Here is a 22,718-nt window from a genome sequence, read left to right as displayed (position 1 = left end):
ATAGTGAAATGTTAAATAGAATTTAGCTATCATTATGAGAGTAAAACACATACTGTTAGCCCAACAGTAAATTGTCAAGGTGGATGTGAAAGATGTAGTATAAGACTACTATGTTAAATTTGTAATAAATACAGTGCAGGACAGATCATATCTTAAAGGGACAGTTCCCCCCAAAATGAAAAATACACATTTTCCATCTTATCTGTAGTGCTATCAGTTTAGATTGTTTTGGTGCCAGTTGCCAAAAAAAAAGTGTATGCATTTCTGAGTTTCATGTAATAATTATTTTGCTTCTACCATAGTTCTTACATGAACTGCATGTAGATAATCTTGAGTAACCGGGTCATGATAAAACAGAAATTGCTGTTGAGTTTTTTTTTTTTTTATGTTTTTTTTTGCAGCCCTTTGAGCACCACAAGCCCATATTGTTCCATTATTTTGGAGAGAAGGCAGACATTTCTACGGCCGATATCTTCATATCTTACACCAAAACAATCAACTGATAAATAACACTACAGGTAAGAGGATATAGCCTATTATCTGTCAATTTAAAGGGCTAATAAGTGCAGGTCAACAAAACAGAAACCAACTGAACAGAAATCTAAAGGAAGCAGAAAGAAGAAGGGGGAGAAGAGAGGGGGGGGGATGTGTTCGTACCTCCATCTGCTGGAATTAAAATGAACTGTACTTCATCCAATAACATTCGCATCGGGATTTATAGTAGCTAAAGGCCTACATGTTGTACTGTCCCTCACTGTGCTAAATAGTATCCTTACTCCACCTTTTCCCAAGGTGATTCATATAGTGATAACTTTACAGCACATTTTCTAATAGCTAAAGAAAGAGTTCTCTGGGGGATGCCTCTTGACACGACATTTAATAGTCGTCTTACCTTTTAATTTGACACCTAAATAACTTGACCTACAAGCAGCGTTCACAATGCAAACATCGTAAACTTTCTTATACTTTTCTAATCACTTTGAATGTCATGGTAAAAGAGACTAGCTAGCTTTCAGGTATGTGAAGTATTTCTACAGGTATGTCCACTTCGACGTGCATTACTCAGATCACCTGACAACCCGCTGCAGCTCCTTTGGTCACGTGTCATCTTCGAGTTTCAGGAAACTTTTTTTTCTCCTTTTGAAAACAAAACTGCCCACATCCCACCTCTTCTTCCCGTCTATTGGTTACAGTCGACGGTTGCAGCGCTCTGATTGGCCGAACTGAGGACATGTCTGTGCACGTCAGAATCAAACAACACCCCCTCCTTTAAACTCGTTTATGTGTAATATCGTACCCGAAGAGAAAACGGCTGGAATTTCAGTTTGGGGGAATTTAAATGAAAGTCACGAAGGTGTCAGCCATGAAGGTGAGTTTGTGTAAAATGGCCGAACAGCGCGACGACTCGGCTTGTTTTTCAAGTGAGCCTACAACGTTGCTGCCATAGATCTCCTAAGGTGTCCACTGTCAGTCATGTTACTTATTTATAGGCTACAGTATGCCAATTCATGTGTGTCATTTTAAAAGGTTTGGATATGTCTTAGCTAACCATGAAGGCTATAAGTAGCTCATTGTCGTTAAAGAGTGTTAAAGAGTGTTTACATGTAACCGTTTGAACTTCTGTGTGCTATTTACACACACACACACACACACACACACACACACACACACACACACACACACACACACACACACACACACACACACAAACACACACACACAGTCGTTTGGTTTGTCTCTCCTGTGCTGCACTTTATACTTATTAGCGACGCATAGATATTGAACAAAAAACCCATTTGTTCTGTAGATTATATGTCAAAGGGTCTTTAAAGCGCATTAGCGAGACTCTAAAGCCAAAATAAAATGTACTTAAAGAACCATAAATGAACTTCATATACATAGGCTATACCTTTCATTAGACACCTTGCCATATACTTGATTAAGGCTGCAACTAATGATTATTTTCATTTTCAGGTAAACTGATGTTTATTTTATCGATTCATCATTTTGTCTACAAGATGTCAGAAAAAAAAAAATCCCATCACAATTTTCTAATTTTTGAACTTTTTGCTTTAATGTGTGTAATCTAAACATTTGTCTCTAAACCTGAACACAAATAAGTTACTGATCTTAAATGAATGTCTGTTAAACCACCACTTCCAACCATTGGAATTTGACTTTTATCCTTGCTGTGCAGATGCTTTGTTGTTTCTGTTAAACTACATTAGTCACAGATTATAATAGCAGAAAACCACATGGCAATTCCAACCTTTTAAAAGCTTATGCTAGTTAGTTGGAACAGATACAAAAAGAAATGCATGTCTAAGCTTGCATATTGCACAGAACAGTTGGCTGTCCTTTTAGCTGAAGTGTAGAAGAGATTGATTATCATTGCATATCATATATTTTCTTCTTTTCTTTCCCAGGATGGACTCTAAAACATCAGATTAACTTCACAGCACAGAAACGACTAGTTGAATGCAGTCTAAGATGATGCTGCCCTTGTCAAGGACAAATGGAACATAACGTTGTGAAGGATGGGTGGTGCTGGTGTTAGCAGAAATGTTAGAAAGCCAGATAAACTAGTTGTAGTAGTTGGTGAGGAAGTATAGTTAAGAGAGCAACAGAATTGGCTAATATAGTTGTAAAATCATTTGCCTTCTGTGTTGAGCTAGGGAAACTGTTTTGACAGTTAATACAGCAGATCAAAATAATTGGCTGATGGAGTACAGTGAGAGAGTGCTGTGTGGGACAGGGGAGGTGGAGCTGGACCCCAACATTGTGAGTGAAGAGGCAGGAAAACTTTATTCAGAGCTACAGGTAAAGCAGATCGTCAAGTTATTTTTATATCTTCATTATTGTTTTCAGGAAAAAATATGCCGAATATGTTTTTTCTGAATGGTTTCTCACTCTGCTGCTTTCCCCCCTCGCAGACAGTTATTGAGACCCATGGTGAAGGTGTGGTGGAGTCGCTGGTACCCATATTTGTGTGGGTACTGGAGGGGCTGGCCAGCAGCAAAGCCCAGCTGAGAGACAGGGAGGAGGAGGCGGAGAGGGAGAAAGCTGAGCGAGAAGAGCTGCTGGAGAGATACCAAGCAGAGAGAGCACTCAGGAAAGAAAGTCAAGAGGTGGGGATTGATGGAGATTTAAAAGTGTTAATGTAGTGTGGCATACCATGATTTTGGTTATGTGTTTTTAACAGCTGTGAAAGTCGGCGGTTGTCTGTGCTGAAAGCTGTTAAAGCATTTTGTTTTCTTTAGAGATATTTGGAGCTAGATGACCAAATTGAACAAGAGAGGAGAGCCATGAGGGGGAGGGAAAAGGAGAGAGAGCGGCGGGAGAGAGAGCTAGAGAAGAAAGCAAGAGAGCAAGCTGATCAGTGTGAGTATTTGAATATTAAAGTGATGGTTCGGAGTAATTCACCCTAGGGTCCTTTGCACCATGACCTCGAGCCAAACACCCCCCCAGAAGCTTTTTTCACCTGGGTCGAACATTGGGAGAGTTAGCTAGAGTAGCGTTATCAGCTGAATAGCTTAGCGCAGGGGCTAATGGACCCACGTTTGTATCTCGTAAGTTACCCCACTAATAATGCCCGAAATGATACCAAACGTCTACAAGTACACAAAATGGATTGGAAAGTTTGTAGGTACACCAGAATTATTAACACTTGCCGCTGCTCTCTTCAGCTCTCTGTTGCTGCTGCCGCTACCTGCAGTAAGAGAGTCGCGTCTACAAATTACTACACCAAAAAGAGTTACAACAAAAATATTTATTAATTCAATGATTAAATAAGGTAATGTCTCCAAACTTACCTCAATTATTACTTGTCTCCTGCTAGTTATACTACAGCACTTAAAAAAAAAAGTTAAATTAATAAATATTTTTGTTGCATCTCTTTTCGGTGTTGTAATTTGTAGACGTCCCTAAGCACTCGTCTCACAGCAGCAACAACAACAGCAGAGAGCAGAAGCCAGCAGGCAAGTGTTATTTACATAAACTTCTGGTGTACTTACAAACTTTCCAATCCATCGTTTTATGAGAGCATAACCTATTTGTACTACATGTAGACGTTTGGTATCATTTCGGGCATTATTAGTGGGGTAATTTACGAGATACAAACGTGGGTCCATTAGCCCCTGCGCTAAGCTATTCAGCTGATAACGCTACTCTAGCTAACTCTCCCAAGGTTCGACCCAGGTGAAAAAAGCTTCTGGGGGGGTGTTTGGCTCGAGGTCATGGTGCAAAGGACCCTAGGGTGAATTACTCCGAACCATCACTTTAACGGTGACAAATGGCATAGTAGCCATGTATTGTATTTTTTTTCTCCATCTTGTTGTGCAAGTCATGACGAGATACGTTTTTAAATCTTCCAGAAGAAGAGCTACGGTCTATACATTTTTTAGGGATACTGGAACAGTAGATAGTAATTCTAAAGCTACATGGTATGTTTTTTTGCAGTGGTGGCCTTGGAGGAGCAGAAAGCAAATCTGAGTAGAGAACTGAGCACATTGAGGCATACTCACAACAAGGTCAGATACTGCTGGTATCACCACACAGTGACTTCTTAAACACACTGTTACAATATTTAGCTGTTTTTTGTCATTACTTTATTTCTTACATACCACTGATGTTCTCTCCTTTAGCTGGCTCACACATATCGGGAACTTTTGGAAAAGAGAAAGGATTCTGAAAGAGATTCTCCTTTAAGGTTGTTATTATTCAGCACCTTTTAATCTATACCTCATTTATTATACTGTAGATAGTGCCTCACACAGGAGGGCTATAAACCATGACCGCAGCTTTATTGTGAGCCACACACAAGCTACTATGGACTGTAGCCAACAATATAATTAAGAAATCCCACTCTCTTTCGCTAACATGCTAACATTTCTGACTTTAACCACAACAGTTGCAACATAGCAGTATCTCTGTTTACCTTTTACAAGGATACTAACTGCAGTGTTTACTATAAATGAAAAATGGCAGTTTGAGACCAATTTTGCAAATGTAAATTGAGTTAAGCTTTTCAGTCACACTTAAAGCACACTCGCAAATTCCCCATGTTTTACTGTTTATAAATAAGACTTTTATGGAAAGGGTTAGCTCATTAGCAACAAAGCTATAATTTCATCTTTGAGCTTTTGTCTGAAAAAGTGGTATTTAGTGGTAATTTCCAAAATAAAATAGCATTTGTTGGTAGGTGTTGATCACAAGTCACAGACTTTAATTCAGTCGTGGTAAGAGGGCTGCAAGAAAGTGGTGCAAAATGTCAGAAAGAAGCACACATTGATACTGTTTATTCAGGTGACTTTTCTTTGCTATGTAACACTGCATGTTGCGTTTAGGAATCATGTGCGTCCCAAGAATGCTGAATTTCCATCCAACCAAGTCTTGTCAGAATCCACTGTGAATGAAAAGGTAAACATATTCTCACTTTACACATATTTGGAACAATTTAATACAAGGCAGAGAAGTAGCTGTTGTTTCACCTATTATTTTTTTGCTTGCAGATGATTCAAAGACCACATTCACATTCTGGTCCCCCGTGTTTGGAGGATCTATTAGCCAAAGAAGAAAAGGCGATTGACATTGCATTAAAGCCCACCGCAGATCAGTTTATCAATGACATCATAAGCTCCACTCCTGAGCTGAGACAATTTCATGGCAGTGTGAATGCAAGGTAATAATCTGAAGCAATTAACAATTTTTTTGGAGATTTTGATGAAAAGTATATATAATCATTAACTAAAACCCAAGTTCACTATAGCTCATGTTCACATAGAGCACATAAAAGAGTTGAATACTTTCTTACATTTCTTACTCTTTTTAATTTGCATCTTCATCAGCACCCCAGTTAGACTGAACACCAACGAGCCACCGAGAAATGAGACGGAGACCAGCGTGGAGGACGAGATGAGGGCAGTAGAGGAGAAAGAGGGAGAGAAGATGTCCAAAGTAGAAGAGGTGCAGGGAGGAGAGAGGCAGGAAAAAGATGAGGAAGAGGTGGAGGAAGATGATAGTGTGGAGTGGGAGCTGCGCAACACTGACTCTGTGTTCTCTGAGCTGTCAGAGCTGAGTCTGGATTATGTGGAGAGTGTAGACCGAGGGGCCAGTGTCAGAGGTAAATTCACACATTTATAGAACTTTTTCAAACACATGGTTGATGTACTTTTTCATTATCTTAACAAAATGTTAACTGCCCAGGAATTAGCCAGTTATGATTTTTCAAAAACAAACTCCATAACAATGCCTGTGTGTTGTGTCCTATGTGTAGCATTGGAGCACAGAGTAAACAAATATAATCTGGAAATGATATGTAATAACTATTTATACCATACTAACATGAAGTGCAAGTACATCAGTGAAAAAGGTATCTTGCCATAGTTTTCATAAAGCGTTATTTCCTTTTTTACCACTTTGCACCATTCCACGTAGTCATTTCTTCTTGAAAGTAAATGTAAATAGTAAAACCAGTCAGACCTATATTTCTCTCAATGTTCTTCGTGTGTTCAAACATTTTTAATACTTTCTTTTTGTGTAGGCAGTGCAGACCAGTTTGAGGAGATTCTTTCTCAGTATGAGGAACTGAAAGTCACCCAGTGAGTCCTATATTTAATTTTTCTGACCTTGTTATGGCTAGTTGAGTTTGCAGGGGATTTTCCAAACACTTGGGGTTCTTTCTTCAGTACAAACAAATCCATTAGAGAAGAAAATGTTAAAGTGATTGTTCGGAGTAATTTCACCCTAGGGTCCTTTGCACCATGACCTCGAGCCAAACACCCCCCGTTTCTTTCGGTTCTGAACATTGGGAGAGTTAGTAGAGTTAAGCGCTTATCAGCTGAATAGCTTGCTAGGAGGCTATCCATCGTTTGTATCTCGTAAATGACCCCACTAATAATGCCCGAAATTATACCAAACTTCTATACTAGTACAGGTTATGCACTCATAAAACGATGAATTGGAAAGTTTGTAAGTACACCAGAAGTTTATGAACACTTGCTTGCTGGCTTCTGCTCTCTGCTGCTGCTGCTGCTGCTACCTGCAGTTAGACGAGTGCTTAGGGCCGTCTACAAATGACTACACCGAAAAGAGATGCAACAAAAATATTTATTAATTTAATGATTAAATAAGGTAATGTCTCCAAACTTACCTCAATTATAACTTGTCTCCTGCTAGTTATACTACAGCACTTACTTTAAAAAAAAAAGTTAAATAAAAAAATATTTTTGTTGCATCTCTTTTCGGTGTTGTAATTTGTAGATGTCCCTAAGCACTCGTCTTACAGCAGCAACAACAACAGCAGAGAGCAGAAGCTAGCAGGCAAGTGTTATTTACATAAACTTCTTACAAACTTTCCAATCCATCGTTTTATGAGAGCATAACCTATTTGTACTACATGTAGACGTTTGGTATCATTTCGGGCATTATTAGTGGGGTCATTTACGAGATACAAACGTGGATCCATTAGCCCCTGCGCTAAGCTATTCAGCTGATAACGCTACTCTACGCTAACTCTCCAAATGTTCGACCCAGGTGAAAAAAGCTTCTGGGGGGGTGTTTGGCTCGAGGTCATGGTGCAAAGGACCCTAGGGTGAAATTACTCCGAACCATCACTTTAAAGTCAATAATTTGTTGGAACTGTTAACTCTCTTTTATGGAGGAAATATTTATTCATAATTCAAATTGAAAGTCCAAAGAGAAAACAAAGCGAGATGAAATTAAAAATATTATAATTTTTTTCATTTGGCTTTGGCTTTTGAATTTAATATTTGGCTTTTGAATTTCAATTTATCATTGGCTTTTAATATTCATTTAATATTTGGCTTTTGAATTTCAATTTAACATTGGCTTTTAATTTTCATTTAATATTTGGCTTTTGAATTTCCATTTAACATTGCCTTTTCATTTGGACTTGACACATGTCAATGTAAATGAGGAGGCGTGGCCCAAAGGCTGGTGGGAGGGTCTGAAACGAAAGGGGTGCAGAGGCACCTTATGAACAGCAGGGGGAGCTGACTGCTGAGGAGCACACTGTTGAGTGTCTGTCTGCAGCTTCACCACCTTGGCCAGGCTTGGCCTCTTATTTCACATGATAGAAAATGATGATGTAGGCTAAACACAAACGACATTTCATACAACAACCGTGAAGTTTTCATGTAGTTACTATAATTGGGCCTGTGTTAGTGAGGACTAAATTAGAACTGTATTTAAAGCTGATTCTAGTTTCCAACTTCGCACTAGGTGTGTCTGTTTAAAACACGGACTCAGACAACTTCTCTCTTTTGATGTTATATTTAATTAAGCAACAGTAGAAACATGGGTGTGGGTAGCTCTGCTACGTGTGTTTGTGTGTCGTCAGATCTCGAGGACGCACACACGCACACAATCTCAACCGGATCGTCATTGTCTGAACTGTGACCTCTCCTTTTTCTTTCTCTCACTTTTTCCTCCGGGTGGTGCGCGCGGTGTGAGGTGCGTGTCCGCGCTATTCTCCAACATGTAGCCTACTTAATTAAATAAAAAATAAAAAGAGAGAAGTTGTCTGAGTTGTGTTTTAAACAGACACACCTGGGGTGAGGTTGGGAACCAGAATCAGCTTTAAATACAGTCCTAATCTAGTCCTCACTAACACGGGCCCAATTATAGTAACTACATGAAAACTTCATGGTTGTTGCATGAAATGTTGTTTGTGTTTAGCCTACATCATCATTTTCTATCATGTGAAATAATAGGCCAAGCCAACCTGGTTGTGAAGCTGCAGACAGATGCTCCCCAACAGTCAGCTCCCCCTGCTGTTCATAAGGTGCCTCTGCACCCCTTTCGTTTCAGACCCTCCCACCAGCCTTTGGGCCACGCCTCCTCATTTACATTGACATGTGTCAAGTCCAAATGAAAAGGCAATGTTAAATGGAAATTCAAAAGCCAAATATTAAATGAAAATTAAAAGCCAATGTTAAATTGAAATTCAAAAGCCAAATATTAAATGAAAATTAAAAGCCAATGATAAATTGAAATTCAAAAGCCAAATATTAAATTCAAAAGCCAAAGCCAAATGAAAAAAATAATAATATTTTTAATTTCATCTCGCTTTGTTTTCTCTTTGGACTTTCAATTTCTCTTTGGACTTTCAATTTGAATTATGAATAAATATTTCCTCCATACTCTTTAACCCTAACCCATAATAATGAAATTCTTCATATTTTTCTCCGTTTTCTTTTTTCCAGTGAGTTAGTAGAAGCTGGCCGTAAGGCTTTGATATCTCGGGTAGAAGAGCTCACTGATGACCGTTCAGCTCTTAAACTGGAGTTGGCCTCTCTTCAGGAAACACTCTCACGATTGGAGGGACGGATGAAGGAGAAGGAGGAGGAAACTAAGAGGTGTAGAAGATTGTTCTAGATATTTTCCCATTTCAATGTTGTTTGTTAATTCTTTGCCTTTTTGGGAAAGACATATTGCCATTTTTTAAATGTTTGTTATTATAATTATAATATATCAAATATATGTACTGCTGTTACAATAACTTTGTCCTTTATATCAACTATTATTCATAGAATTCGGAAAGAACTGGACGCGTGCCAATCTGAGGATCCTGATGTAAGGAGGCATTGTTATTTTCACATTTGTATCTACTGTATCACACAGCAACCGTAGCACTGCATTGGCAAAGCTTTTTTTCAAATTCAGTAACTGCTCAGTGTTAATTAAATGTGATATACCCCACTAAATAGCATAAATCTTTCCATTCAGGCCTCTCTACCCGCATCCATGCGCCACTTCTCTCGTTCTGAAATGGCTCGTGTGGTCATGGAGAAGAACCAATACAAGCAGCGTCTGTTTGAGCTGCAGGAGGCTGTAAGACATAGTCAGACACTCAGGTAACTATGCTACTAAATCAACATAGTTGTGGTGATGTTTTTTTTTTATTTTTTTTTTAAAGATTTAAAGGTTATGTTTGTTCCAATAGAGAATTTAGAATTTGGTTAAAACAAGAACAATTGTGTTCATGGTTTTTGTCTTTAACCTCATTTTTTTTTTTTTTTTTTTATAGAGCATCAAAGGATGAGAGGTTAACTGAGGACAAAAGATTAAGTGTTTGGAGAAAGTAAGTGTCTGTCTTATAATTTGACATTATACTACATACTCATCCTCTTTGACAAAAGTTAATGTCCTCAGTCATAACTTACAAATAGTTGGCTGTTGCAGCTTCGGAGGGTATTCTTGTGCCCATGCCTGTGCTACTGTGTGCCAGAGGATAAAGCAGGCAGTAAAGCTGCCTCATGATACTGAAATATTGTTATTATTAAAGCAAACCAATAATGTATCAAACAATATGCCGTATAAAAAACTATTGGGAATTACCTTGACCTTTTGTTGATACAGCAACCTCTAGTCAATAAAAACATTAAAATATAAATTACAAAAGCAGTGGGAATGTAGCTCTGTAGCACTCGGTTTCTAAAAGAGTCACCAAAATAACAATAATAAGGATCCATTTGGTTAGAAGTATGTGAATATGCAGAAGTTGGAGCTTAAGAGAGTTAAGTGACTGCAAAAAGACTGCTCCTTAAGATTGCTGTAAAGCACCCTGTGTGATGAAGGACATTGTGAGTGTTTGAATAGGTAAAAGATGTCAGCTGAGAGGGAAGAATCTTTGCTCTTTTTAGATTCATAGTGTATCTGTCTGTGAAACCACTTGACATTACATGGACACAACACAGAGCTAAATAAACAAGTGTGCTATATAATTGCACGTTTGGTAATATGCTGTACACCGACATTTTGCAGTCTTTATAAAATATTGACAATTGTTTATTTTTATTTTTATTACAGGTTCAACCGTTTGTTTGGTTTGTCCAAGGGACCCTTACTCCCACCTTCTGCTTCTGCATTTGCCCTGCCAACTTCTCCATCACTCCCTCGCTCTCCTCTGGGGTCTCCACAACTACCGGCTGCCAGTCAAACTAATGCTGAGTAAGCTAGTGTTTTTGGCCATGTCACTTAAGCATATGCTCTTCTGTTTACATCATTATTTGCAAACACAGTTGAATCATTTTAAAAGGCTCACCCAAGCTGATTAACAGCAGAAGCATTCTCTCTAGATCTGCTTCTCCTGCTGCTCTCTCCCCTCGTGTCAGGAGGAGAGAACTCTACAGAGAAATTCGCTCCCACATTTGGGGATCACTTGGAAAACGGCAGATACACGGCTGGAGCACACCGCTGGCAATCACACAGGTAGTAGCAATGCACGCATAGGAGAAATGCTGAGAGGGAATGTTAGAAGAGTACATGATTTAAAAATTGGGCCTAAAGCTCCCCTAGCTTTTAAGAGTCTAAATTGTACATTTCGGTTACCACACATACGCATTTATTTGAACTAAACTAATGAAAAACAATCTTGCTTTCATACCACAGAGAGTTTCATTTCAATTACATTTCCACAATCCTAACAATATCTTGGTGATTAACTGCCATCATTGTAGGAATCTCATGAACCTGTCCCAGAGCCTAAGGATGTGCCTGTTCTAATGCAGCTTAGACTGCTGGATCAAAGAGACTCCACAGCTAAGGTAGATCTTTTCACTGCGAAACTCTTAAATGCAAGAACCTTGCAGCTGTTACATCATACCTCCAGAGCATTTAAACGTTGGCCCTAAATTATTTTTCTTTTCAGCTGAACTGTGCGGTTGCAGTCACCCCTGAGATCTCAGGAGAGGCCACAGTAAGTCTGTCATTATCCTGGTTAAATAACAACTGCAGTATACTCTAATCACCATGTACAATGCCATCCAAGCATAACTAACACTGCCCCATGGACGTGTTGTTTCACGCCATACATCTTTCCAAACTCCATATCCATCCTTCTCTGCCAGTGTTCTGTGTGGGTAGTTTCTGGCCCTGCCTCCTGCAGTGATATTACAGTGATTGATCCAGCACGGTCCAACACCGTCTTGGATCAGTTCAGCCTCCCTCCCACAGCTCCTGCTCTCTGCATCTGTGCTGTGCCACCCATAGGTCAGTTGCACACAGACAACTTATTTAATGTATTGTGTACTTGTATTATCCCTTCATACCATACTGATAACTGGAAACACTTGGAAATCAACATTGCTGACTTACTTCCTTTCTGATCTTGTTATATCAGGTGACACTGCAGGAACTGTGTGGATTGGAACTCAGGAAGGAAGGTAGTGTGTGCTGAATAAACAGCTCACTTCAAATAAATAAAACTCTGAGTAAAATGCATGTTGGCAAAGCACTTTTACTTTTTCTCTCTGTTTTTTGTCTGTCTCACAGTATACTGGTACACTCAGCCTCTGCTGGCAGGAGGCGCTGTCTGCAGTCTGTTTCTCTCTCAGAAGGTGTTTATTCGCTAACGTGAGTTCTGTCTGCTCTGTGTTTTTTCAACATATTTGTATTCATATTTAAGTTTTAGCATTTAAAGGTCCCTTATTGTAAAAAGTGAGATTTCCATATCTTTTTTTTTTATTAAGCAGGTTGAGGTGCTATACTTTAAAAGTATCAAAATACTTAATCCACTGAGAAATGCACACAGCTTGTATTAAAAAAGGGTGCCTTTAAACGAACAATTTGGACTGCTGTAAGGTTGTGATGTCACAACTATACTAAATATAGGTAGAAAGTGCTGCTACAGTGCCGTAACAGTCATTCCCCAGCTGCAATGACGATGAGTGCAAAAACCCTCAGAGCACAGATGCAAAAGACCCAGAAACACTGACCAGTCAGAGCAGACATGGCTTTTTCGGGAGGGGGGCTTAAAAAGACAAGTGCTAAGACGGAGCGTTTCAGGCAGAGGGTAATTACAGGTATATTCAGACAGACAGTATGAGAAAAATAATGCATTTTTTGAACATTTAAGCATGTAAACATGTTCTAGAAACCAAAATACAATTATGAACCTAAAATGAGCATGATATGGGGCCTTTAATTAATGTATGTTGTAATGTGCTTCTTTCTGTTGACTCAATTGGACAGGGATTCCCAGGGTCAAGTCATAGCTGGTTTAGCTGATGGGACTTTAGCATTTTTCTCACACAGTTCAGGTAACATCTTTCTGTTTATAGTAAATGTCTTTTTATAGTAAAATCAGACTCTCAGTTAATCTCTCTATTTCTTCATTTAGCATTCTTCACGTAACTTGATGCTTGGCATAAATAATGAAGCAATAAGTTCTGTGATTGACAGGTGGCTGGAATCTACAGTCACACTTGGTGATGCCTCTCGGCTCAAACCCTTTGCAGCCCATTCGCTGCTGCCTTGCAAAAGGTGGCCGCTTGTGGGTGGGATATTGGAACAAAGTCCATGTGGTTGACATTGACAACAAGAAGGTTGAGGTAAGAAACAGTGGAGATACTGACATTGTTTGTCTCATGTTCACACTGTCTTGGAACTCACCATCATTATTCCTCATCTAACCTTACAGCAAACATTCTCGGTCTCTGAGCGCAGTGAGCAGCAGGTTCGTTTCCTGTGTGCTGGTGGAAGTGGTGTTTGGACATCCTGCCGCCTTGACCCAATCCTCAGACTGTTTGACTGGTCCACAGGCCGGCCACTACAGGAAGTTGATTTTACTGCTTTGGTCACTAAAACATTAGGTATTTTTTCCATTTATTACAAATCCATTTTTACTGTACAAAATATTACATTTACAGTTGAACATTACTGTGTGCCTATCTATTAGCTCTGGTATCTACATTGTGTTACAGCATAGTGTAGTCATTTCCTATAATGTAACAGTACTGCTCACATCAATGTTAGTCATTAGCTGGATACTTTGAAATCTTCTTGTTACTACCTGTTTCTGTTGTCAATTTTATAATTTAGGAAAGAAATGTATATTTTTCTTTTTTCTTTTAATATATTAAACAGTTATATATTTTAGCAGCCTTTGTGGCTTTAAGACTATGTGCAAATTCCTGGGGTGTGTGGCAGCAATTCATCAAAATGGCAAAAGGTCTACCTGCTAGAGATTTTAGAAAGAGCAGTTATTGTTAGAGCCAGGGGACTACAAATGCTGGATTTATTATGCGTTTGTTTTGTATCAGGCAATTTTGGGTTTAAACTCTTTCCTGCAGCTCAGCTAACATGCTTCTGTCTCCCTCTGTAGGCCAAGCCTTCCTGACACTCTCACCTCTCCAGATCTCGTCTCTTACAATCATCTCTGGCCGTCTGTGGGTGGGCACAGGAGGTGGTGCCATTTTCTCCATTCCATTATCCATAAGTGAGTTTTATTTAGACTGAGAATATAGGTACATGAATCAAATATTTTCAGAAATGTGTTCTATTTAGCATTAACTATATTAATGACTGTCTACAGCATCAGAGGCCATCTCCATCCCATATTGCTCCATTTCATCAGCCCAGCTGTGTTACCATGGACATAGACAAGCTGTCAGGTTCATCATAGCTGCACCTGGTTAGAATCTGATTGTCTTTAATCAAACATTCTAAACATTTTCAACAACTTGTTTTTGACTCAGGTAGATCCTTGTCTTTGCATGCTGCATTTGCCTTGTAGTGACATCTTTGTCCCACAGGTTGTTTGATCGTCTCTCCTGGCTGCACTGTCACTACCTCTCAGCTTATCCTCAGTGGAGGAGAGGGCTACATCAACTTCCGAATGGGTGAGTTGAAGGAAAATAGTGAGGACATTTTTTGGGGTCTTTTCTACCTTTAATTTTTGACAGGAAAGCTAGGTGAGAAAGGGGAGAGAGAGGGGGAAGGCATGCAGGAAATTGTCACAGGTCAGATTCAAACCCTGGACCTCTGCATTGAGACATAAACCTCTCAGTATATGTGCGCCTGCTCTACCACTGAACCAACCTGGCCACTAATGTCAAATTAGCATTAGCGATTAGCGTTTGTATGTTGCATGTTTTTACTGTTTAGGCAGTGCTTAGTTTATGAAATGTCTAACTGAGCCGTCTTTTTTCAGGAGACGATGCAAATGAGGGATCGGTTGAATTGTCCCAAGCTACACCTCAGCGGTCTGAACGCAGTCAAATGATCATCTGGCAGAATTCCACCCCCTCTGTTCCCAGCCCTGCCCTCTGACATCAATCATCTCCTAGTTCTGCCCTTTTTGGAATGAGATAAAGACATAGCACATGTGTCCTGTACACCAGCAAACCTAGAGACAACATTGGAAATGGTGCTTTCATGGAACTGAATGAACCAGCATCTCAATGTGGCAGCAATTAAAGTATCCTCTAGAAATGTATATTTGATACATGCTGTTTCATCCTTTTTTACCTCATTTTTTTGTACATCTATCTTTTGACTGGAATATCCTGATGGATTTTGATGCCTTACTGTGTGCCTTCGTCTGATTTCATATAATTTCTGTAAAACTGGTCAGTAATTCAGATGCCTGATTAGCTTATTTCTATCTTTGCACTAACAATACATTTAGTCTCCCTGACAAACCGCTTCCTGATACATTTTTCTACCAGACCATGCAGAGTTGTCATTCTTATCTTCATTCCACCAGGTCTTTCTGTATTATGTCTTTTGATCATAGCCTTTAACTTAATGATGTGGCTGCTCATGAAGCTGCTGTGTCCATACTTTGTTGTTAACTGTGAACTGGAACAGGTTTTGATCTCTCAGCGTAAAGACAATCACTTTTTATCTCCTGATGTATTGAGATTGGGAATAATTTATTTGTTATTGTTTTTTTGTGGTTTTCTTTTTTCAAATTTAACCCCTCCACGTTGCATATAGTGTAACTACAAACTACACATTTTAAATGTGTCTTTAAAAGTGTCCTATGCAGTATTTATGTGCAATTGCAAGTTTGCACTCATGTTGATGTAATAGAATCTACTTATCTTTCTTGGAAAGAAAATGAAGACTTGAGCATTTGTTCTGACCTGACTCAACCTTGTGCAAACATGATTATTGTCATTAAAAAATGTCTTCAACGGTTGATGTGGTAACTTTCATTCTGAGTTGTATTGCTGTAAACTGGTGCAACACAAACGGATCATCAAATGAATGAATAACTCCAAAGGAAATTGACAATACAGCAGAATCATCTTTTTTTATAGTAGTGGCTATTACATTACAGCCCACAAAGTGTAGTCCATATACAACTTCTTAAGCAGAGAGAGTACAAATTCTCCCAGTTTTCCTTATGAAAAAGTACAAATGACACTGACCGTTTCTTTTTTTATGTAATAATAATACATTTTATTTATAAAGTGTTTACAAAGACACTTTACAGTAAAACAGCACATTTAGCATATTAAAAACAGATGAAGTGTGGCCGGGTTGGTTCAGTGGTAGAGCAGGCGCACATATACTGAGAGGTGTATGCCTTGACGCAGAGGTTCGAATCCGACCTGTGACAATTTCCTGCATGTCTTCCCCCTCTCTCTCCCCTTTCTCACCTAGCTGTCCTGTCAAAAATTTAAGGCGGAAAAGCCCAAAAAAACCAAACAGATGAAGCAATAAAACCAACACATAAACGTAAACAAGGTGTTTGTAGACTCCACAAGAGGAGATTTGTGAAGAGAACGACAATCGGCAATGACACTTCCTCTGCCTCAGTTTGGCCTGCTGCCTGGTTACGGACAGGTCTAACAGTCAGTCATTTGGTTGGCATCTTTGGGCTCCACTTCCTATGTTGGGCTACTGTGAGTCCTGGGGATCCGTATCCTGCAATTGTGCGGCTCAGGGAGAGGGCAAGGCGATCTACAGCTCCACCAACAGTTTTCCCAAACTCATTTTTGCAGGTGAGACCCTCAATATTGCCACTGTACCACATTACCCAGCCTGCCAGGGACAGTAGCACCAGCAAGGCTCATGAGTACACGAGCAGATCCCCAAAGTCTCAGCCTTGGATTTCCAGTTGAGTGAAGACCCCCAGCAGCACGGATATCACACCCAACAGGTCCATGAGCACAGCAAACACCAGGGCCAGTTTACAGTGGGACAGTCATATTTGGGTGCGGCTGCACTGACAGAGAGAGGGGAGGATGTTATGTGGACATGTGGCTTTGTCCTGAGGACAGTTTAATAATAAAATCATAAAAATATTTATAATAAAAAGACAGACTTTATAAACTAATGCATGACATTTACCAACTAATTAGCTACGAAGGCAAGTTATATGTTTTCCTCTATACCTAAAACAAACTATTGTAAAATAACATGTCTTACATGTTTTACACTGGCCCTGCATTTGTCCAAACAAGTGCCACATCTGTCCCGTACGTTTCAACCATAGACTGTATGTTATGCAGACCAACTACACAGCAGCAAAGTCTAGCCATTACTTACGAAAATATCTTTGGGGATAGAAAAATACCAAACTTACCGTTACGTTGTTTGATGACATTCAAACGTGATTACAATGGAAACCTGACACTTCCTCACCTGCTCTGTGTCGTTGGTGCACATTTTGTCATTTTTGTCACAGAATAATTCAAGACTTATAATTATTTAAATAGGCAAACATTAGCAAATTGCTTTACAGCACACACGAGTATTATTGTTTTGCCCACATATTTTTGAAATATTCATCTCTTTAAATACTGCCATAATACACAAACAAAGACTCTGCAGGACATATTTTTCTATTATAACCGTTTGCTAAAGACGGTTATTAATTATATTACATCCGGAAATGACGAAAGAGAGTGTTGGAAAAAAAATTAAAGAGCGATAATTGTTATTGTTAGCTTGTTAGCTAGCAGACGAACTGGTGAATGGAGATATGACAGAGTAATAACGTCTTATTACATGTGCACGATTAAGTTATTACAAACGTAAAGTGGTATGTACCAAATTTCTGCACAATATATTGGAAGCATGGAGATTCTAGTAATGTCTGAATGACGGAATCCAACACTAAGGTGTACAGAATGGATGGAATTGTAATTTTATATTCACTGCTAATTCCTTGCTAACGTTAAGCCAGGCTAACGTAGTGTGGAGCTAACTCTAACGTTAACACGCTTTCATAGTGAGAGCACGCTACAAACTTATATTTGTGTTACTGTTAACACATCCAGTTTTACGGTTTCAATTTATGCTGGATTTGCTCGATGTCTGGGCTTGCATAAAATACGACACACCACATAATGAAATATTGCCGGTGACCTGAACACCTTTTGCAAATAAATGTGATCATAAGCACTATATTTATTTAACGAAGTCATTTGTTCGTTTCATTAGTGTGAAATGTCCCAGTGAGTTATTTAGCGGTGTAAACTAATCAAGCATTCTTCACGTTGTTTGGGTATGAGATGGAGGACGGAAACAGGACTGATGCTGCTTCCACATCCAAGAGCCATGCAGGCTCACTCCACCTGCAGAGTAAGGTTTTATAACCTGCAAATTAATATTATTGTCAACCTTTAGGTCAGTCACTTAATTAATACTGTGCATATTTCCTCCTGTTCAGCTCCAAAAAACGAGGACGCCTATGAAATTGCCATCCCCTATGAAGAGAGCAACTTTGAGCAGCAAGGATTTTTCAACCAGAGTGATCAGAATTTTGATGGTGAATGTCAGAATCAATAGAAGAAAATTCCCTTTTATTTGTACAATAATTTCATTCTTCACACAGAGTTTCATGTTTTACAATATTGGCGAATTCCCAAACAATCACAATCACAATCAGCATCAGAATAGAATAGGAATTATTGAATTATTGTACTTACTAAGTAAGTAACACTTACATGGGATTTGCCTTGGCGATTGGTGCATGAACGTATTAAAAGCAAATAAACAATAAAGCAAAGTACTGCAACAAACAAGAACATAAATATAGAATAGAAATGTTACAACAACAAAATGTGTAAAAGACATGATAACCTAACAAATATGTACAACCTGACAATCCTGTCTGTCCTCCTCAGAGTCGCCCCCATCTGCTGGCACGTCTCAATTAAACAACTCATACATGGTGATCACCAACCTGCGGACCCAGCTACAGATCTTTCTGGAGAAAAACTCTTGGCTGCAGAAAAGAATTGAGGACTTGGAAGAGGAGAGGGACTTCCTCCGTTGCCAGCTAGACCGCTTCATCTTTTCCACAAAGAGCCAGGGACGGGAGCAGAGTCAGAGCCAGTACAGTAACGGTGAGGACAGGGGACAGGTGTGAGATGATAACCTTGTCCAGCAAGAATTTGAGTATAAGTTGATTAGAAACGGAACTTATGCAAGGCAGTTCTTAACTCTTGGTATTTGTCTCTCTGTAGGCTACGAATCCAGACGATTCAACTGGAGGGTAAGAAGAGAGGAAGATCGTCCTGTTGGTAAAAACAAAGATTTATGCACTTAACTGCGAAATTAAAAAATGGTTAGATATGGTTATGCTTTAGTGTAGCATGTTTATGGTTTACTTTGTTACATTTATGTATTCCATCTTAGATTGCAGCTTCTCAATTATTACGGCTTTCTTCTCTTCATAGAACAGAAGACAGAGTTGCAGCATTTCCCCTCACGTCAGTTTATCCAACGAAGGCCTGGTCCTCTAACCATGGTGCCTTCCAAAACCATGGGGGGGGGGGGGGATTTGTTACTTAATTGATAATACTTATGAGGGGGGAAATTGGAGGGGAAAAAACTTATGTTGTGGGATTTTTTTATGTTGTCATCAGATTCACTTTCACTCTTGGGAGAATCTGATGAGTACTTGGAACAGGACGGTTACCTCGAGGAGGAGGAAATGATATCAGGGGAAGATGTAATGCAAGATACCATTAACAGCAACAGACATCAATTAAAAAGGAGGCGGGTCTTCCGAGCCCCTAGAGAGCGACAGAGAGGTAAGGGAAGGAGAAAAATCCTGCAACAAAACTTTCAAAAATTTCACAACATTTCAGTTCCTACTTAACCATAGACTGTCATAAGACTGCTGTAGCTAACTCTCTTGTATATTCTTGTTCTGCAGTGAAAGATGCGGCTGGAGTGCTGTTTCGCTACAAGAAGATCCTGCTTACATACCAGCGTCTGAAAAACATGTCGAAAGCCTTCCAAATCCATGGTGTGGACCGCAATACGGTGGCTTCCACCACACCCATTGCTGAACTGCTACTAGTGGCCCCAGAGAAGGTGGCAGAGGTGGGCGAGTTTGATCCATCCAAGGAGAAGCTACTGGACTATGCCCGGCGCTGCTACACTGCCCTGGATGAGGAGACACTTAGCAGGGTGCAGGCCCTGAAGAAAAATAACCTGCTCCTGCCCATCTCCTACAGGTTTAGACACTGAGGAGAGAAAGACAGTGGAGTTGGTGGTTAAGTGTGGAGAGAAGAGGCAGTTATTTTTTGCTGCAGCAGGCCAGCTCACCTCCGAGAGATGCCAAGAGGCAGGAGGAATTATTTTGCTATCTCAGCGTCCCGATTATGGCCATGTAAACTGCGGCAGAGATCCTTTACTTTTCAAACAATTACACTTTTCCAATTTCATTTTTATTATCAAAAGGGTGTCAGTTTCTTTGACAAATCCTCCTCGCCATTGTTCCATATTGAGGATATGGGAGTGCCTGCTGTAGCCGGAAAGGGAAAAAACATGGTTCTCATTGCTCAAAGAGCAAAAATGGCATGTCTGTGTGATTTAGAATTTGTGTACAAGAATGTGTCTTTACTATTGGGATTAAAGAGGGGATTGCCTTTCTTCAGTACTTAGCTGGTGTAATCATCTTAGCTCATTCATGTTTCAGCCTCAGTGTTCGCAGAGACACACAGACCTTTGCTTTCCTGAACAAAATTATGCTGCACTCCATAGATTTTGTAGAATTATACTGTATGTTTATATTTCTCTGTGTGTCTTTGTTGTAATATTTTTGGCATTGTCATTATATCCTCAACTATTTTCACTTGCTTTAATGCAATTTATGTCATGTCCTGGTGTGAGACAGTTTTGGTCCACTTTCACTCCCTGAATACACTACTTTTTCCTTTCTTTTGGTTTAAATGAGGGGCGAACTCTTAAAGAGTAGGACATATAACAAACTGACTATAAAATGTGTTTGTTTTTTTACAGTAACATACTTCTGGCAACAAGATCCACTTGTTTATAGTTTAAAATCAAAGACAGACAACACCTGTTGGTCTTGGGCCCAGTTTTAACAGCAATACTGCTGCATTACTCTGTTGTTCCACTAAGGGTTGTACCAAGCCTTTTTTGTAAATGATCCGCACTAAAATGTTTCACTTCTTATGCTTCTGGTATTGAGGCTCTTGCTGTAATGCATTCGTGGCAACAATACCTTTTGTAAAAGAGTAAAGAGCATTTACTATACTAGCTATATGTAACTTTGTGTAACTTCTGGTTCTGTGAGAAAAACTGTGGGCATTAACTACACAACACAAACATGTTACAGTTTGAGTTACAGAATCAGCAAAAGCAACTAGCTTCCCAATGCTCCAGTAGAAGTACCCAATGTCAATACCTTAGGAGTAAATCTCATCAGAGTCAGTGAACCAATAAGCATGCAGCAAGCTTCTACTAAGATCTAATAATGCTGGGATTTACTGTCTAACATTACACGTTGTAAAGGCATGCAGGAAAAACCCTGTTACGCACAGAGACAGAGAGAAAAGATTTGTGCTGTAATGTGTAATGTTGTAATTTCTTTTTGTTTTATAAAATGTTGGTATCGAAAAAAAGTAACGTTTTTGAATCGGTATCCAAGTCACAGTATTGGCATCGGTACCGGTATCAAAAACCTTTGAACGATACCCAGCCCTATAGTTAATAGAGATCTAGTCAAAATTTTCAAAGCAGCAAACATTAATTATATTGTACACTAATGTGTGGTGTTTATACCAGTACAGTAACATTGTGAGATCTCTTATATTAAAACAGATTAGGTAACAGTGGAATACAGTGGCTTTTGACTTAAATTTTCCTAAAAGTAAACAGATAGGTACTTCAATCTGTGGAAGTTATGCCACTGTCTGATTGTTTGTATGACTAAAAAGCAAACAGTGCACGGTGCCGTGCAAGTGCTAAGAAGAATTTGTAAAACCATTCCAGGGTACAGTGTTTAAAAAAAAACAGTAATCCGTTTTTTCTCATTTGTATGTCTCATATTTATATCTGTTGAGTATAATGTGTATCTCACTGAAAGTTGCCTATCACTCACCAAATGTATAGTAAGACACACAGGTCATTAAAGTATTTGATTTTTTACAAAAATGTAGATTTATTTATCTGTAATATCCAACATTACCATTCACTGAAAAATGCTTATGATTGGGGAGTAAATTGCTAACAATTTCTGTAGTATGTTTTACCCTGTCTGTGGGAAAGACAGGCTAAGACAAGGTGTTCCTTCAGCCATTGGCATATCCCACATATACAGTATATGTATAATCCCACCCATTACATATATAGTACATACATTGTGTGCAAAAATGATTTATTTATTCTCTTTTAAGCATCAGAAACTGGGCAACTATATAATGCAGTAAATGGTCTTTTAGATAAAAGAAAATCTGGCTTTCCTTTGAGCACTTTATTTTGTAATTTCCAGTTAAAGCAATGTGGTCAGAATTCTATCATGTCATAAAAAGTTTGTGATTTTTTTGTAAATTTGATAAACCCAGGTTTTTGAAATTCAATAAATTTGACGGACAGCAATTAATCATTTTCTTCTTCCTCTTTTATTTTATTTAATTTTTTTATATCAAATATATATATATATATATATATATATATACTTTTTTAAATTTAATTTAGGGGAG

General features: G+C 39.0%; 2 protein-coding genes across 3 annotated transcripts; both read left to right on the top strand.

Moving 5' to 3' along the window:
- Positions 1-1,223: 1,223 nt before the first annotated feature.
- si:dkey-17m8.1 (C-Jun-amino-terminal kinase-interacting protein 4) lies at positions 1,224-15,946 on the top strand. Of its 2 annotated transcripts, none has more exons than XM_039805221.1 (28): positions 1,224-1,369; positions 2,427-2,820; positions 2,934-3,128; positions 3,261-3,381; positions 4,459-4,529; positions 4,644-4,708; positions 5,346-5,418; positions 5,511-5,680; positions 5,847-6,121; positions 6,542-6,599; positions 9,225-9,377; positions 9,552-9,594; positions 9,748-9,875; positions 10,049-10,102; positions 10,831-10,971; positions 11,136-11,232; positions 11,481-11,567; positions 11,672-11,719; positions 11,871-12,012; positions 12,143-12,185; positions 12,295-12,375; positions 12,994-13,061; positions 13,204-13,352; positions 13,442-13,613; positions 14,126-14,239; positions 14,336-14,434; positions 14,556-14,642; positions 14,954-15,946. In XM_039805221.1, the coding sequence occupies exons 2-28, from the start codon at positions 2,722-2,724 to the stop codon at positions 15,070-15,072; spliced, it is 2,952 nt and encodes a 983-aa protein (XP_039661155.1). In that variant the 5' UTR covers positions 1,224-1,369; positions 2,427-2,721; the 3' UTR covers positions 15,073-15,946. The 2 variants fall into 2 exon arrangements, with proteins under 2 accessions (XP_039661155.1, XP_039661154.1); XM_039805220.1 differs by having other exon boundaries at positions 1,225-1,369; positions 11,100-11,232.
- Positions 15,947-17,678: 1,732 nt separating this feature from the next.
- Positions 17,679-22,614, top strand: LOC120562119 (coiled-coil domain-containing protein 106-like). Its single transcript, XM_039805627.1, is given in 7 exon segments — positions 17,679-17,797; positions 18,270-18,339; positions 18,428-18,526; positions 18,885-19,106; positions 19,227-19,283; positions 19,440-19,796; positions 19,922-22,614. Coding segments are annotated over 6 exon segments (1,122 nt in total). The 5' UTR covers positions 17,679-17,797; the 3' UTR covers positions 20,239-22,614.
- Positions 22,615-22,718: the final 104 nt, after the last annotated feature.

Source organism: Perca fluviatilis, chromosome 7, assembly GCF_010015445.1.
Source record: "Perca fluviatilis chromosome 7, GENO_Pfluv_1.0, whole genome shotgun sequence".
Lineage (NCBI taxonomy): Eukaryota > Metazoa > Chordata > Actinopteri > Perciformes > Percidae > Perca > Perca fluviatilis.
Note: the sequence above shows the minus strand (reverse complement) of the source record. Positions and strands in the feature narration are given on the sequence as shown.

Coding starts and splice junctions, on each gene's coding strand:
- si:dkey-17m8.1 (XM_039805220.1), top strand. CDS start 2,722: ATGGAGTACAGTGAGAGAGTGCTGTGTGGGACAGGGGAGGTGGAGCTG. Junction 10,972..11,099: donor GCCAGTCAAACTAATGCTGA/GTAAGCTAGTGT, acceptor CATTCTCTCTAG/ATCTGCTTCTCCTGCTGCTC. Junction 12,186..12,294: donor ATTGGAACTCAGGAAGGAAG/GTAGTGTGTGCT, acceptor TCTGTCTCACAG/TATACTGGTACACTCAGCCT.